The 17860-nt window shown below is 36.8% G+C and overlaps 1 protein-coding gene across 1 annotated transcript in view; it reads left to right on the plus strand.

The window, feature by feature from the left end:
* Positions 1–17860, plus strand: part of LOC126739954 (DDB1- and CUL4-associated factor 11) — a 69638-nt gene that overhangs the window by 24297 nt on the left and 27481 nt on the right. The window contains exons 3-9 of the mRNA XM_050445790.1: positions 5882–5993; positions 6056–6160; positions 6226–6388; positions 6450–6596; positions 6932–7113; positions 7175–7352; positions 7412–7600. Coding sequence (XP_050301747.1) covers positions 5882–5993; positions 6056–6160; positions 6226–6388; positions 6450–6596; positions 6932–7113; positions 7175–7352; positions 7412–7600 — 1076 coding nt within the window. The remainder of the gene's footprint in view (positions 1–5881; positions 5994–6055; positions 6161–6225; positions 6389–6449; positions 6597–6931; positions 7114–7174; positions 7353–7411; positions 7601–17860) is intronic.

Genomic DNA, 17860 nt, shown 5'->3' on the forward strand with positions numbered 1-17860 from the left:
CGCAGACTTGTCACCTCTTTTTAGCCAGTCTATTAAACAAAGATAAAACACCTGCGTTCTGGCGATATGCAAGTGATTGTGTATCTCTCTCTATCCCACTGATTTTGAGAATTACAGGGCCGTACCCAAAAAAATTTTTGGGCTGTTTTTGTATTACTTTCGACGTATTTTTAAAGGGATCTTTAAGGATGGGTCTATCGCCTTTAAAATAATTGTTGGATGGGTCTATCACCTTTAATAGTTGGGAGGGGGGTCATGTGAGGTTATTATTTGATGTGTTTTGCCGGTTATGCTTTTTACACGTTTATGAAAGTAAAGAATTTAGAATTTGGCCTGTATTGGGCTAAATTGTTTACAGTTTTTACTGTGAGGAAGTGTGTTTTTTTATTTCTGTTTGTGAATTTGTTTTGGTATTATACCTAAAGACCTTAAAATGTTTCAACCCTGGGAGAATAGGCAGGAAAATTTGCCAAATGAAGAGGAAAGTGTTTGTGCGGGCTTATGGAGACTGTGGGTGTACAAGAAAGACAATAACATTTGTGATGAAAACAATAAGAGTGATCTGGACAGTGATTTTGTTCTGATAGTTTATTTTCTAGTGTTGAGGAAGCAAAAAGAAGCGAGGGAAGTAGAAGCTACAGGGGAAAATCAAGCAGTTTTAAAAAGTAATTGTTTAAGTACAGACGCCAAACAAATTTATCTAAATATCTATAACAATCTAAGGAATGATCCTCAGTTCACAAATGATTGTAGTGTTTTGCCCAAAACAGTATTTTTAACAGGGGTTCCCGATAGTACAATATGCCTGTAAAAAAAGGATTAAAGGCAGAATAAAAAGGAAAGATGCAGGACAATCAAAGGGACTTGACACGGATATTGCCAAATTGCTAAGGAAAGGTGTGTATTCTAAATACAAAAACAATGAGGTTCTCACCATAGAGATACCTTATCGGCAAGGGGCAAACATTTCTCAGTCTCAATCTTGCGGAGATTTAAGCTTAAAGGTATGGTCTATCTACTGCGGAGTGCGCAAGCGGAGTACACAATGCGGAATCCGCATGGTTTGATTCGTGTGTAAATAAATGTGGCTGTTCTAGGTATCGCACACTACGCACATGCTACGCAATCGTCCGTTGCGCACGTCCGTCGCTATTGAAAGTGAGGCGATTTCGACGACTAGTCCGCGGCAGTTGTAAACAAACTAAGGTGAGAGAATCACGTGCTTTTAAATTAAAATTGACTAAAAAGCAAGTTTATTATGACAAATCCAAAACAGTTTTGCAAATTCTCTAAATAGCAGGACGATATCCTAATTGACAGCGTGTCTCAACATCCTGCGCTGTATGATGCCTCTCAAAAATCGTATAAAGAGAATGTGATGCGAGAATATATATGGAGGGAAATTGCTGGAATTATTAAAAGAAGCGGTAAGTTTATTTTATATATTTAAAAAAACACTTATATTTACATTATTTTTTATCTGTTCGATTTATTAATTTTTGCTGTCAATGGACTTGTCCTTGTCTAATACAAAAGTAGTTCGTAAATTCCTCCCGTGTTCTAAATGCCTGTAATGTCGCATTTCCCCCAGTTTTATTTAATGGTACCATATTTGAAGAAGTTGGTAGTTGGAAGAGTTGTGTCAGGTTCTTCTTCACTTGCAGTTCTAACACAGGGCGAGTTTCTTAGCAAATTATGCAAACAACAACACGCTGTAATTAACAGCTCTGCTGTATCCGGTTTAATAGCAATAGGTGTGAAGAATATTCTGAAAGTTTGGCACAAAATGCCAAAGGCATTTTCTACAGTTCTTCTTGCCCTACATAATCTATAATTAAAGATACGTTTCTGATTATTATCAGAAACTTGATCTTTTGGATAAGAACGTAACATGTGTTCTGAAAGCGGAAAAGCTTCATCTCCTATAATAACATGTGGCAAAACTGTATTAATATTCGGCAAGAGTGCTTCCTCTGGAATGCAATAATCTTCACTTGACAAAAATTCATAAAGCTTTGACTTTTTAAATATGCCACTGTCGCCTTCTTTTCCGTACGAACCCACATCTATGCATATACATTTATATTTAGCATCAACGAAAGCTAGCAATACAATGCAAAAATACGATTTATAATTAAAATAGAACGAACCGGTATTACTTGGACATATTATACGGCAATGTTTTCCATCTATAGTTCCGCAACAATTAGGACAGTTCCATATTTCACTAAAGTCTTCAGCAACAGCTCTCATACTTTGTGTTGTGGGTACTGGTAAATAAATAGGTACTAACTTCTTGCATATTGCTGCTAGCACTTCTTTAACAATTAAACTTATGTGGTTATGCGAAATTCTATAAGCAAATGCTAACGAACGGAAGGATTCTCCTGTTGCGAGATATCTGAAAAAAAATACATTTTAGCTCAAGACTGCAAAACAAGATGGAGAACATTAAGAAATTTATATAATAGGAAACAAAAACTAATAACGAAGCAACCAACTGGTACTGCTGCAAGCAGCAAGACAAAGAAAATGAAGAAACTGTTATAGATGAAACTGAACAAGAAGAGCAAGAAGAGAAAGAAGACAATAACACTAAAAAAAGATGTTTTGAGGAGTCTGAAATACCCAAAAAAAGTACAAACAAAAGGAAAAATACATATCGCATTCTTGCAGCTTTAGAGAACAGAGGCAAAGAGAGAAATGAATTAATTCGTGATTCATTGTCAGCTCCATCTGAACCCATCACTACGCATGAAACAAACCCGATAATGACATTTTTTCAGAGTATGGCTCAAACTGTAATGACTTTTCCTCCCCACCTAGCAGTTGAGGCAAAAGCTAAAGTTTGCCAAATTGTTACCGACTTGGAATACCGTTCAATTTCTCATAATAAGCAGGCAAACCATTCCTGTAAGCCCTATTGCTATCAGCAAAATAGTATACCAAGAGACGATATTTCTGAGGCTCAGTCTAGCAGTTTAGATGCTATTTCTGATGGGACAAGTTTTCTACTTAATCTTTAAGACATGCCCATATTTTTTAAAATAAATGCTATAATGACACAAATTATTGTTTACTTACCTAAGAGTTAAAGCGAATTTTTCATATCCACTTATTAGATCTTGAACAAAGCTGTTAGGCTGCTTTTCCAATAAAGGCGATATCATGTTCAGAACTTCCTTAAATTGCAACTTACTTAATATAAAATATTCCTTAAACTTTTGTTCGTTTTCTTCTTAATGGTTTTTAATTAGAGCTTTAAAAGTTCCTTCAGTTCTTCTCCTTTTAAATAAGTTACTAACTTCACGCCTTATATCTAATATTGAAAACAGTAACAAATCATCGTCCTCTTCCTCTTCTTCTAGCAGCAAAGATAATATTCTTTTTATCTTGTCCATAGCACGTCTCGTAACAAAACTCCAAAAGAAACTAATAAATAAAAATGTAAACAAAATTATATTGCATTGCGCAGTACGTATTCTAAATAGACCACCATAATATGCGGATTCTGCAAGCGCAAATATAAACGCGACGCAACGCGTACTCCGCTTGCGCACTCCGCAGTAGATAGACCATACTTTAAGATGGTTAACAAAAGAGCTGCTGTAATGGAATTGTCAGGTGGTGTATAGAATATTTGAGGGAAATAAAAAATTTTGGGAGGAAGAAAGATCCATACATTATTTAGCCGAAACATGGTATGATACATTTATGATTGAAAGTCCCTTTTTTGCCATAGTAAGAAAACCCTATTTTTATTAATTAAACAATTTTAAAGTTTTGTTTTTTTCAGCTTACTGCCTCTGTTTGTCCTTCAGCGACACAATAAAGTATATAATAATAATAATAATAATAATAATAAACGACTTTTTATTAAACTCGGCGAAGGGCAGCCAAAGCTGTTTGCTTAACCGAGCATACAGAAATCAGCAATACATAATATTATAAATTACATGGTATAAACAGTCCTAATTAGTTACAATAATTATGATAATGAGAAATTTACAAAATTCAATCCAAATATATTTAAAAGTTCACAACCCTGGTATTGAACTATATTTACTCAGCATAAACCCTTTTACGATTTTCTTAAAACTTGACAAACTACAATTTTGAAGTTTATTATGCAACAAATTGTTGTATAATTTTGAAGCAAGAAACGAAAAGCTACCTCGAAACATAGCTGTGCGATGCTTTGGTATATTTAAAAGGGTATTTTGACGTGTGATACGATCATGAGTGGAGAATCTAAAAGTTAAACGATCTCTAAGATACTCAGGCGCTCCACTAGAGATGATTCTATGAAGAAAGCATGCGAAGTGTACCGTCTCTCGATCCTGCATTTTTAACCACTATAATGTAATGCTTTAGTATCCATATGCTGATGTGTGAGATGAAGTTGAAATCCATGGCGGCAACAGAAAAACTGTTTCCTTCCTTAATGGAAGAAACTGCTAAAGAACAATGGCAAAAAAAACAGAATTTAGAAAATTGTATTAACTTTTTGGGCCAGATTCAAAAGAGTGGTTAAATTTATAAAAGTATTTAGTATCCCCACTGTAGTTTTAGGATCCAGTATACTTAAAATGTAGTGTTTTGTATAAGATTCTTAGTTTTTAGTATAAGCATTTATTTTTGTTAATTTTTATCTAATCTCTCCTAATATGCATAATAACTAAATATGAGGCAAACAAATTAATAAATATTACATTCAGGATGTAAAGTGTGTTCTTTTTTATAAGTAAAACTTGTGTCTTTTAAACGCATAAAGTATAGACAGCTAGATGATTTTTAATGTAAAAGTTTATTTTAAAAAATATACTTCCACTTTTCTGACTACATAATTACTTTTTATCAAAAATTGGTACTAAATATAGAGATGGGGGGTTTTCATGAGTATATTATTATAATAATATATATATATATATATATATATATATATATATATTATATGTATTATATTAAATGTATTGTATTTTATATATATGTAATATGTATTAATTAAAAAAACAATAATAAAGGACACTGAATATGGCAGCCAAAATCCCCATTAATAATCACCACTAAGTAAAAATAAATCTCAATTCCCAAAAGAAGGAAATATATAAAATTTGAAGACAAACCAAAACAGTTTACACTTTTGTGTCAAAAAGTAAATATTTAATGCCTTAATCCACAGCATAAATGGGCCTAAGTAATTCGTATCATCTATTCTCTCATCACTAGTTATAAGGGACTGATGGCGCTAAAAACTAAACTTATTAAATTAAAATTTTTGGTTAAACTCATTTTACGTACTTAAATCTAAATAAATTAAATATTATCTTGCTATCAACTATCCTGAATTCCTAACTTAATAAAACTAGACCCAAAAATCCCGAATAATAAAGTTTTAAATACAAATAAATTTTAAGGCCGGACCTGTGCAACTTTTCACGCTTGAGTGGCTGTGACAAAGGTCAGGCGTTTAACAAAATAGTACGTGGGCGCATGTAGTCAAATTTTACGAATCAAATGTATAAATTCTTTAAAAGATGCTTAAAACATTTATTTATTTAATGAAATGATTAAATATCGCTTAGAATATTACTTTCTGACTCTTTCCACATAAAATTTTGCGATTTAAACATGCATGTCATGTGACAATACAAGCAACACCGGCACACGGACTATTCGCGGCACATCAAAGATTCTAATAGATCTCTGAATGAACTATATATGTTTTTTTTGTGTTATATTATATCTTCTTTGGTTTATCTGTACCATTGTGTTATTGATAAAACCTATCATTCCTATTATTTCCTAAACCCATAGATATTTCTAAACAGATTGTGTGTCATTTTATATTTTGTTTAAGTTGATATAAGCAATATTTTAGTGGTCAGTTACTGTTGCAAGGTGCCGATGACGTTGATAACAGTCCATTCAATAGCATTCGACAAAAGAAACCTCCAACTATAAAAATCAAACCCGATACAACAGTTTTAGATGTAAGTATAATTAATCTGCTTGTCTGCATGGTGGTGCCTCACAACTTAATATACTTTTATAGAAAAGTAATTTTTCTGTCATCACAAAACAAGGATGTGGACTAGTCGACCCTTTACACAAAAATATGAAAACGCATAATGTGGCAGCTCTATTAAAAACCCGACAGGTTATTATTACTAATAAAAATCCATATTCTCTAGACTGGACTGGAAACATTTAAATGATTTTTAGAGTGGACTGTATAAACACGATAACTTCTCAAAAACCTTTAGATGCAAGTTAGCTAACCAGTACATACCGAACGAGATGACCTCTTTAAACGTTATGGGAAGTGGAAAAATGTTTTGTGGGATCTTTTCGGAGAGTGGAGACACTTTTGTCACCGCATCTCAGGGTAATAACCGTTATAATTTCAGAAAAAAAAACATCATTGGTCATGTCTTTTATTTTTTTAGATCGAATGATTGGTCTTTATGATTCTAGTACTGGCTTTTATAAAATGCAAAAACGTATAAAAGCTAGGGACGTTGGTTGGAGTATCATAGATGTCGCTCTTAGTCCGAAGGGCGATCAGTTTGTCTATAGTACATGGTCTTCCTCTGGTAAGTTACACATTGGAATTATATATTAATTTCTTAGTTAATACTCTGACTATATTAATTATAACTAGTCTTATTAGAATGTTAAGTACTATTTAGAATTTCAACCAAACTATATACTAATTACATTCCTTCAAAAATTTGTTTTAGTTAAATTAATATTAAAAATTTTGTTGCTAAGCTATGCTTTACTAAAACAAACGACGATGTACGACTATGATTTAGCCAGCAAATCAAATTCAAAGAAAGGCAAGGGGGAATACACATTTCTCTTTTTAAACTTTTTTTCACGAAACGACTCTTTGACATTATTTCTATCTTTTTTCAAATTATTTCAGTACATATGTGCCCAGTGCATTCATATTCAGACCACCAAGAGCCTTTAACAATAGCCACTAGTAGTAGGAGATTCTGTATATTTTCGGTTGTATATTCCTCTGATGGTACCGAATTACTTTGTGGTGCTAACGATGGCTGTTTCTACATATATGATATTAATAGGAAAGAACGCACATTAAAGGTATAAAAATAAGTTGACCAATCCAGGAATTGTATAAACTAACTTAAATTTCTGTTCAAAGATTCCTGCTCATAAATATGATGCGAACAGAGTGGAATATGACGTAAATAGGGTCCTTTTCGCCGACAATTCATCACATATAATATTCAGCGGGGCTGATGATGGTCTAGTCAAAGTGTGGGATAGGCGGATATTGAACGATAACGATAGGAGCTCTAAACCTGTAGGACTTTTAGCTGGTATAATGGGTTTAATAGTTTTCCATTTTATAATTTGCACATTTTTAATTAATTTTTAGGTCATCTGGACGGCATTACTTACATAGACTCCCGAGGGGACGGCTTACATTTAATAAGTAACAGCAAGGATCAGTCTATCAAATTATGGGATCTAAGGTCGTTTTCTAACGAATCGGTGGTGCAGGAATCCTTAAAAGCTGTGAAAAAACAATCGTGGGATTATAGATGGCAAATGGTACCTAAAGGATGTAAGTTGTATGTTCCAGAGGGAAATTTGCTCTTTAATATATTGACAAGGGCTATCTGGAATCAAAACAACTTCTACTTATTTCAGTCATAATTTCAATATATGAACAGTATTTTAACCTTTTTCTAGAGATTTTCAAAGAATACAGCCTTCACCCTTGGTGCGTTAATTATTGTAAGGAAATTTCAATTTTTTACTTTATTTTCTATCTTTTTTTTTAACTCTTAATTCAACTCAAAAAATGCTTTATTGTCAATATAAACATAGAAGTTATAGCTAAGCCAAAACATAATATAAGTAATAAAACATTAAAATTAAAACATAAAAAATGCTTAAATGCTAATCTTAAAGAAATTTCATTAACTGTAGTAATCTTTACTAGCGACAAATTTCTTTGTTTTTATACGTAGGCTTTTTTCATTCTTAAGTTTCTTATTTCTAGTGGAATATCATTAAATAACTTTTTTCCTCCATATACAACAGGGCCACATATGAGTTCAGAGTGAGTAATCTGTAGTCTTCGCAGGTAATTTCGAAGTCAAACGTTTTCCGCAAAACAAATAGTCAATTAAAAAGTTAATACGGTTAAATTTAAATTTAAGAGGTTTGTCTATTGAAATTCCCAAAAACTTACCGAAGTGTGGCATTTTACATGTTCATGTATTTATTTATTTAACGGTATCCACTAATTTTACAAAAATAAAATAACACAAAAGATACTAATAATAATGCAACTTAAGCTAGATAATAGTAAGACATAAATCAAAGTTATAAATTAATTTAAAGAAACCTGTTAAAGTAACAGTCACTAATTAATTAATTAATTTAAGAGGACTCCTAAAACTGCTAAAAGCTGCTTAAAAGATAATCACAATCAGTCATGCCAGATATTAATTTAAAAATAAAACACAAGTCTGAATTATTACGCCTTAACTCAAGTGGGTCCAAAGAGAGAACTGACATGACCGACTTGTAATCAGTATGACCATTAGCTAATGGAACCTTAACTTTAAAAGAACAATTTCTTAAGAATTTATTTTGGACTTTCTCAATATTTTCAATATGCGATTTATAAAATGAAGGCTATACAGAAATAGCATACTCCAAACTAGAACGGACTAACGAACAGTACAGAACTTTATAGACAGAGCATGAGAAGTCTTGACTGCATCTAGTTATACCTCCTAGATTTCTATACGTTTTCTGAACTAACTTTTCAGCATGAGACAAAAATGTCAACTTAGAATCGAAAATTACTCCGAGATCCCTAACTTCCGTTACCCTTTTTAAAATAGTGGAACCTATACTATAATCAAACAATGTAAGATTGCGAATTCTTCCAAAAGTTATTGAATAACACTTCGGAACATTTAAATCTAAACCATAAAGGTTGCACAATTCATAGAGATTATGCAAGTCATCCTGTAACAATTGACTTTGACATTGAATCAATAGACAAAAACAATTTCAAATCATCAGCAAATAATAAAAATTCACAATTTCTTACAAATAATCCTATATCATTAACAAAGATTGTAAAAGGCAACGGACCCACATGTGACCCCTGAGGAACGACAGATGGCACAGAAAAGCTGCTAGATAAGAAGTTATTAAGCCGTATACATTGCGATCTACCCAGTAGATAGTCCCTTAGCCAACAAATAACATTTCATCCAAAACCCAAAGCTTGGAGCTTTGCTAGTAGAAGCTCATGATTAACTCTGTCGAACGCCTTCGAAAAAACTGTATAAACAACATCCACTTGTGAACCCTTACCAAAAGCATTAAACAAATAATCTTCATAACATATTAAGTTAGTAAAAGTGGAACGACCTTTTTGAAAACCATATTGACTGTTAAAAATAAGGCTTTTACATTGCCATAACAATTGCTTGGTTACAAGTGCATCTAAAAGTTTAGGCAAGGTTGACTGTATACAAACTCCTCGATAATTACTGACATCACTAGTATTACCAGACTTAAATATTGGCGTAATATATGAATTCTTCCAAAAAGAAGGAAATACTCCCGACTTTAAAGACAGATTGAATAAAGTGCAAATAGGCTTCGACAGAGTACATACACATTCACGAAGTAGCAAGCTGGGTATGCCATCCGGTCCCGCAGAAATCTTGCTCTGTAAGCCAAGAATCTCGTCAAAAACCTCTACTAAAGATAACTCTTCAAATTTGACATCCAATTGATCCACAAGCCCTGTCATGTAATATTCAGGTATTTGAAATGCTTTATCAGAATATACGTTTGACAAATATTTGGCAAATAAATTAACAGTATCACCACCCTCATCACTAGTTTCATCATTAAAAAACATGTGTTTAGGAATAATATTTGACTTTTTAACATTGCTTACATGTTTCCAGAATAACCTAGGATTTAACAATAGATTATTCTCGGTACAAGAAATATTATCGCGGTAATACTGACCGCTCAACACACTGCATGACTGCCGAAGCCCAGAGAAAACCAAATAATCACTTTGCAATTGAGACTCCTTAAGCCTTTTATGAGCAATCCTCTTACGTAAAACTAAGCTTCAGCATTTTTGAAGTCAAAAAACTTTACTGAATATTTCAGAGACCTTGACATATATGGTACTGAAAAGACACATTCATACGGAGTGTGTCGAGAACCAGTCACCGGCAATAAAAAATCATCCGCCAATCCAGAAAACCCATTAATATTAGAAAAACAAAGAACAAGAAATGTGCCTTCCGGATTTGGTAGCTGAAACATTTCTTTACCATCTAAGTAATTAAATACCTGTCCAAGCAGTGAAGCTGGTGCGACATTCGAACACCCATCCGAAAAGGTAACTTTAAGATTTTGATTTTCATTAAACCAAGTGCATCCAGGTAGGTTAATATCTCCTGCAATACTAAATAAGCAATTCCAATGGGCCTCAAAGATCTCCAGTACTGTATCACAGAAAGCACTGTATTGTGCCATATCAGATTTTGGCGGCAGGTAAACCACACCAAAAACAATATTCTTAAGATTAAGTTGTACAGAAACAAAAACTTGCTCTAACGATGAACAAGAGTGTTTAATTAATCGCGATTTTAACTCCTTTCTCACAGCGAGTAAAACACCCCCACCATCCTTCTTAGCACTTGTTAGGGCACTTCTATCACATCTGAATACTTCATATGCCGTAAACTCCAATTCCGATGACAAAATGTCCGGAAACAACCATGTTTCAGCCAACGAAATTACATCATAACTGCATGCGGATATTGTTTGCTTCAAATGCTTCAGCTTAGACCTCATACCCCCAGCGTTAAAATAATACATTACCAAGGAATCACTTAATCGTTTTTTTGACATCGTACAATTCTCTTAGAGATTGATGGAAACCCATTGGTAAATTTAACTATCACATCTTCACCTTTTTTCTTTCTTTTTACCAATTCTCCATAAACTTCTCGGATTTCATCACGCTGTAATTTGGTGAAATTCATTTTAATTACTATATTGCTACTACCTAATTTCTTTTTCTCTCTCAAACATTTTTGAACAATCTCGGTATTATTAAAACACACTTTTATAGGCCTATTATTGGCTCCACGACGTCCAGTTCTATAGACCTTAAAGGGCTCAATATGATCTATTCCCAACTCATGGACAGAACATCAAGTACGAACTCCTTATCATGACTAATTCTATTATTCATATCATCAGAATTACTTTCCTGAACATTAAACATCATAATATTATTTTTGCGCTCATTTCTATCATTTATCACAGAAATTATAATGGAGTTACTATTCTTAATCTTATCATTTGTTGGTTGAGCAGGGTCGTTTTTAAATGTTTGAAGTTTCTGTAATTCCTCCACGAGTTTATTAATTGTTGATTGCTGAGAAACAATAAGTTTATGCAATTCAATAATGCCGTTCATCAGATCACCAATGAAAGCATTTCTCTTAGACAAAATCTCAGGTAATGATATTACATCGCCAATTCCTACATTTTCCTGAACAGTCTTTATAGAACTAGAGCTTTCATTATCATTATGAACACTAATACTTGACAACCGTCTGTTGTTAACTGTACAACAAAAGTCGCATAGATTTTATCAAATTCGGTTTTGGAAAGATTAGAGCAGCCTTTGTGAAACCAGGAACGACACAAGCTGCATTCAACGAAAATTGCTCCTGATTTAATTACTTTATCGCAACTGCTACACAGTTCCATGGCAAGAAACTCAAAATCACAACGACAATAAATTAACGAAAGTCTTTACTTTGCTACTTCGTTGACTCAATGCACAAACCAGCATTAGACAAACACATCAAAAGTCTATACTTTGAACTGTTGTTGACCATATATTTACACCTGACCATAGGAATTTAGTGTAAAATATACAAAACATGTGATAAATAACTACAATTGGCAATGCGGACAGGTGACTCGTTAGTTTTGCTAGATCAATCACGATGAATCATGATCAATCACGATCGTATAATAATATCACCGTAAATATACTTATAAGTACAAAGCACCTTCAACAATGAACTTCTAATTAATTAGCCGAAAAACTATCATTCTGTCAAACGTTTTGCAACAAACATAAACACGACTTATTCGCTAGGCTGCGGCGACGTGAATGTAAATACCATGAGTATTATATTTAATATTAAGGATATAGGTTTTGGAAACTTTAAATGTCAAACAATCTGCAGCACACCAATCTTTTATTTTCAACAAATCTGTTCTTAAATTAGCCTCCATTTGGCCAACAACTGAGTCAGTCTAGAGGATGGTGGTATCATCTGCAAACAACGTAAATTTGCCAGATATCTGTAATTTTGAAAGATCGTTCACTAAAATGAGGAAAAGTAAAGGACCAAGCACTGATCCCTGCGGCACCTACATTTACATAAAGTTCCTTAAAGGTATCAGCATTAAACTCCCTGAATGCGATCTCAAAGATAAGAAAGAAATAATTCAGTTCCCTTAAAAAAATATAGATCTAATTTCCCCAGCAGCACGCAGTTAAATGCCATTGATAACCTCACCAGTCTCCAGATTGTTATAAAGATGTTTCATAAAACTAAATGTTCCATTTCCATACAGCAATCCTTTAACATTTCTACAGGCGAATCTACAGCATGGAAGAGCGTCCACCGCTGTTCTGTGCAAAAGGCTCACTGAGCTCCATATCGACGTCGCCTTATTACAGGAGCCCTGGACTTACCAGGGCTCTGTTAAAGGCCTGGGTTTAAGTGGCGGCACAATACATAAACCTTGTGAGAATCTCCGCGCAATCGTCCTTTCTAGGAATGTGCGGTGCTTTCTCCTCTCAAGTCTCTGTACAAGGGACCTAGTAGCCGTCAAACTGTCAATGGACACGGGAAAGGATCTGGTAGTCTGCTCTGCCTACTTTCCCATCGAAATTGAATCACCCCCCCCCCCTCCCCCCCACCGGCCGTCACTGCGGTGGTCAAATACTGTGAAGACTTGGGTCTCCCGCTTCTCATGGGCTGCGATTCGAATTCACATCACGGCCTTTGGGGATGCGGAGATGAGAACCCAAGGGACCGCTCCCTGGTTGACTTCCTGTGCTCAAATAGCCTAGAACTACTCAACCGAGGCAGTGTCGCAACTTTCTACTGCAATAGGGGTCAATCAATTATTGACCTTACTATCTGTTCACCTAATACTGTGAACCTTTTCAGCTCATGGAGAGTGTCCCTTGAAGTCACAATGTCGGACCACAGGCACATTCTTTTTGAATTAAAGAAGCAGGCTCGGTGCGATACTCCAGCCTACAGAAACCCAAGGTGCACTGACTGGGACCACTTTCGAGAGGAGCTAGTCGGTGGTCTTGCGGACATGCCGGCAAGGTACACAATTCCGGCTGACACAGAGATCGGGACTGTCAACCTGACTCGTGCGATAGTCGCGGCATTCGAGGGCAGCTGTCCCCTCAGACGGAGACCCGCCAATGCCAAGAATGCCTGGTGGAACAGGAACACGGAAAAGCACCGTGACACTACGTGTAGGCTCCTTCGCAGGGCTGAGCGCACTAAGCTTGCCACTGACTGGGATGCGTTCCACGCAGCTCAAAGGCAATACAAAAAGACACTCAGGGACTCCAAAAGACAGTGCTGGAGGCGGTTCTGCGATGACGTTGAAAACACACCATCCGCAGCACGACTGTGCAAAGTACTGTCCAAGGAATCTGAAACTAAATTGGGGTCGCTGTGACTTCCAGATGGCGGCTTTACTACCAATGAGCGGGAGTCACTGGAGGTCATGCTGCGTACTCACTTCCCAGACTCCAACTCATCTCGCGATCCTCCTAGCTGTTCTCGGTCTCCGATTCGCTTAGAGCTCGAGACTGCTAGAAAAATAATTACCTACGAGAGGGTGAAATGGGCAATCAAGACATTCCCCCCTTCAAATCTCCGGGCATGGATGGATTATATCCATGCCTTTTGCAAAACGGGTTAGAAGTACTAACCCCACACATAGTCAGACTATTCAGGTCGTCTCTTGCTCAGGGCTACGTCCCAAAGTTATAGCGTCAAGTGAAAGTCGTCTTCATTCCGAAACCCGGAAAAAGCGATTTTACAGATCCCAAATCGTACCGACCTATCAGCCTTACCAGCTTTATGCTGAAGGCGATGGAGAGGCTGAATGATCAATACCTTAAGGAAAGCATCCTGGTCAACAAACCACTGCATGTGCACCAATACGCCTATCAGGCGGGCAAATCCACGGACCTGGCCCTACACCACCTCGTTAGGAACGTGGAGGGTGCTCTGGGTAGTGGCAAGGCCTGTCTGGATGCGTTTCTAGACATTGAAGGGGCGTTCGACATCACCTCTTTTGCATTAATCTGCCAAGCACTCGAGAGCCGCGGCTCAGGACCCCTTTTGGTTAGCTGGATAGAGGCCATGCTCTCGAAACATCATGTATCTGCCCAGCTCAACAACGAGATTGTCGAAACGTTGGCGGCTAGGGGCTGCCCGCAGGGAAGAGTATTGTCCCCTACCTTGTGGTGCCTTGTGGTCGACAGCCTGATAAATCTTTTAAACAATTCTGGCCTATACACACAGGCCTACGCTGATGATCTGGTAATCATTTGCCCAGGGAAAGACGCCGTCTCTATGCGGGGCCCTATGATGAGAGCCCTGCGTATGGTGGACATATGGTGCCCCTCGGGGGGTCTCAGGATTAACCCCAAAAAAGCAAAGCTCCTATTATTCACGAAAAGACGTAACTTTGGCACGCCCCCTGTTATATTTCTAGGTGGCGTGCAGCTGCATTACTCCAGGACAGTTCGATTTCTGGGAATCAAGTTGGATCCCAAACTCTCCTAGCACGATCATGCAGACACCAGAATAAAGAAGGCCACCTGCGCGCTATGAGCCTGCAGGCGGGCTTTCGTCAATACCTGGGGTCTGTCTCCTAAGATCCTCCACTGGATCTACTCGCGCATTGTGAGACCTCTTCTTACATACGGGGCTATCGTTTGGTGGCCATGTACGGAGAAAGCAAAAATTCGTGCTTAACTGAATAGAGTCCAACGTCTTGCATGTCTTAGCATAACGGGTTCCATGCGGACGGCGCCAATTAGAGCGCTTGAGACTCTGCTGAGCCTTCCGCCTCTGGACCTCGTTGTGCAATTCGAGGCAATGAGGACTGCGTACAGGCTCTACGTTCTCGGCGAACCGTAGTTCGCAGCAGGCAAAATGACGTGCTACGGCGAGACCGGTCACGCAAAAATTTGGTCACGGGCTATACAGGAATGTCCTCTCCTTCTGATGGGCAGTGACTGCATGGCTCCAGTGACTGTGGACTGCGAGGGATTCGTGACGCACATTGCAGGCAGAGAGGAGTGGCAGCATTCCAACAGACCTGCATTGCTAAATAGGGGGAACATCTGGTGCACAGATGGCTCTAGAATGAATAACAGAGCTGGATCAGGGCTTTGTGGTGGGATCCCACATACCAGTAGGGCATACTGGCTGGGGGAGCACGCCACTGTCTTCCAGGCCGAGGTATTCACTGTGTTAAAATGCGGACAGAAAATCCTAAGCTGCGGACACCGTCATTAAGGCTATCACGGCCGCAAAGGTAAGCTCCAAGCTTGTACTAGAGTGCATAAAAGTGCTCAAAAAACTGGTACAGGTTGGCTGCAGGGTCCAGCTCGTCTGAGTACCTGGCCACGCAGGTAATGAGGAAGCGAACTCTCTTGCCAGACTGGGATCCGCGAATATGCCGATGGGGCCGGAACCCATAATTGGTATCGCCAAATGCGTTGCGGTCGCGTCAATGAAGGGTCTGCTGGACAAGTGGACCCACCGAAGATGGACTGAGTCCCCTGGTATAAGACAGGCCAAAGCGCACATAGGTGGGCCCTCTGCCTGTCTCACCAAAAATGTACTACGCCTAAAAAGACGCGAAATTCGGCTAGTGACAGGTCTTTTAACCGGTCCATCAGGAGACCTATATGCACAACTGCCTTGGCAGCCCACTGTTTCGTAATGCATTCATTCATGGCATGTTCCGTGCCCTCAGATCCACAAAAGCCAAACTGATGAAAACTTCATAGGCCAAGCCTATTTAAAATTGAAACCATTCTCACCTGAACAAGCCGTTCCACCATGTTGACCCAAATAGGCAGTAATAAGGTTTAAAATCAACAGCTGTGAATGTCATCTGGTCAAGTCTCTAATCGGGAAACGAAATGTCATGTTTATTTGATTAAATACATTAATTTAAAATAAAACATTCCATTGAAGGCTGTATATTTGTAAACCTTTACAAAATATGAATCTATCGGCCTATTGATTGTTCAATAATTGACGGAGACTTGGGACATATGCAGATAAACATAACAAGATATAACTTATTCAAGGAAAAGATGAGGATAACATTTTAGATCAAACCAGGCAAAAAGTAAATTATGTACTATAGTCAAAATCGCTCTTATCGTGCGGGTGTATCGTATTATCAACGACAAACTTTTGTAGTTACGTTTCATTTCAATTTGCGCAACAACGTTTTTTAACTACAACGCGTCAGATAAACGAAACAGATATATGCAGCGTTAATGTATCAAAAGAAGATAAAATGATAAATGTCAGTGGTTCTAAAACAATTACTTTCATAATAAACATGCCTGTCTCGTTTCGATTGACGGATGACATTAATTGTGTGACAATTGCGACAAATAACAAGATAATTTAAATTTCAAATTATGGAAAAGAAAAAGCATTTTTTGTGGATTTCTAAGGAAACGAAGTGTAAAAGGAAGAAGCCGAAGACTGAAGATTTAAGTGAATGTGTAAAAATGAAGTAACAAATTTGACTAAAAAAAGAAACTAATTATAACTATCATTATCACTAACAGAGTCGGAAAACTCTTCGTCATTTTCCGAATCTTCTTTAAATGGAGCAATGATCAATGGTTCAACTTGGATATCGAGTACTTTTTCTCTCTTCCACCAGGTTCTAATAATGTTTTCTGTGTGATCCACTGATTTCCGCTAATAGTCCTTTGTGATGTGATTCAATGCCTCATTCCAAACAGCTTCAATCTGGTCAGGGGCCGTATTTTTGAAACCATGCGAGAATCTTCGAATGCGAACAAAGTCGAGCGGCAAAATTCGCACACGAATTAAAAAGTGCATTTTTGAACAGCATTCGAAATTTCATTCGCATGCGAACATGAAATGTAGTGGCAACGTAGCAAAGTCCAGTGCTATTGGAGGCCGTGTCAACCGGGATGGATTTTTAACCTAACCTAAAATTTAACTCTAAAAACATTAGGGAATTTTGAGGTTTTTTCATGCGTTTCTTGGGTTTTTGCAAATTGACTTTTTTTTTTTAAATTAATTCAAATAATAAAAAATATTGCGGTTTTGTGTCGAGTGAGCAAAAGAAAGAACTAATTTCATTTATGGAAGAGCACCCGGAATTAAAGTCAAAATTTTTCGGCTAAAACTGCACAAGCCTTGTGGATAAAAGTAGCGGACAGATTACAGTCTCTGGAGCACATAAAGAGCACATCAATTCTATCGTAATAGTCTTGCTTAATCTATATAATTTATTAAATTGAGCATCTGAATACATTTCAATACTGGATCAAGAAATGAAGAGTACATCCTATTCCTTTCGACGACGTTTCTTTGCACAAGATTGTTTAATCTTGCCATTTGATTATAATTTTTTTTTTCAATAAATAACAAAAAAACACTACAAAAATACTTAACCAACTCACAAATTA

The sequence above is a fragment of the Anthonomus grandis genome, chromosome 8 (genome assembly GCF_022605725.1).
Source record: "Anthonomus grandis grandis chromosome 8, icAntGran1.3, whole genome shotgun sequence".
NCBI lineage: Eukaryota > Metazoa > Arthropoda > Insecta > Coleoptera > Curculionidae > Anthonomus > Anthonomus grandis.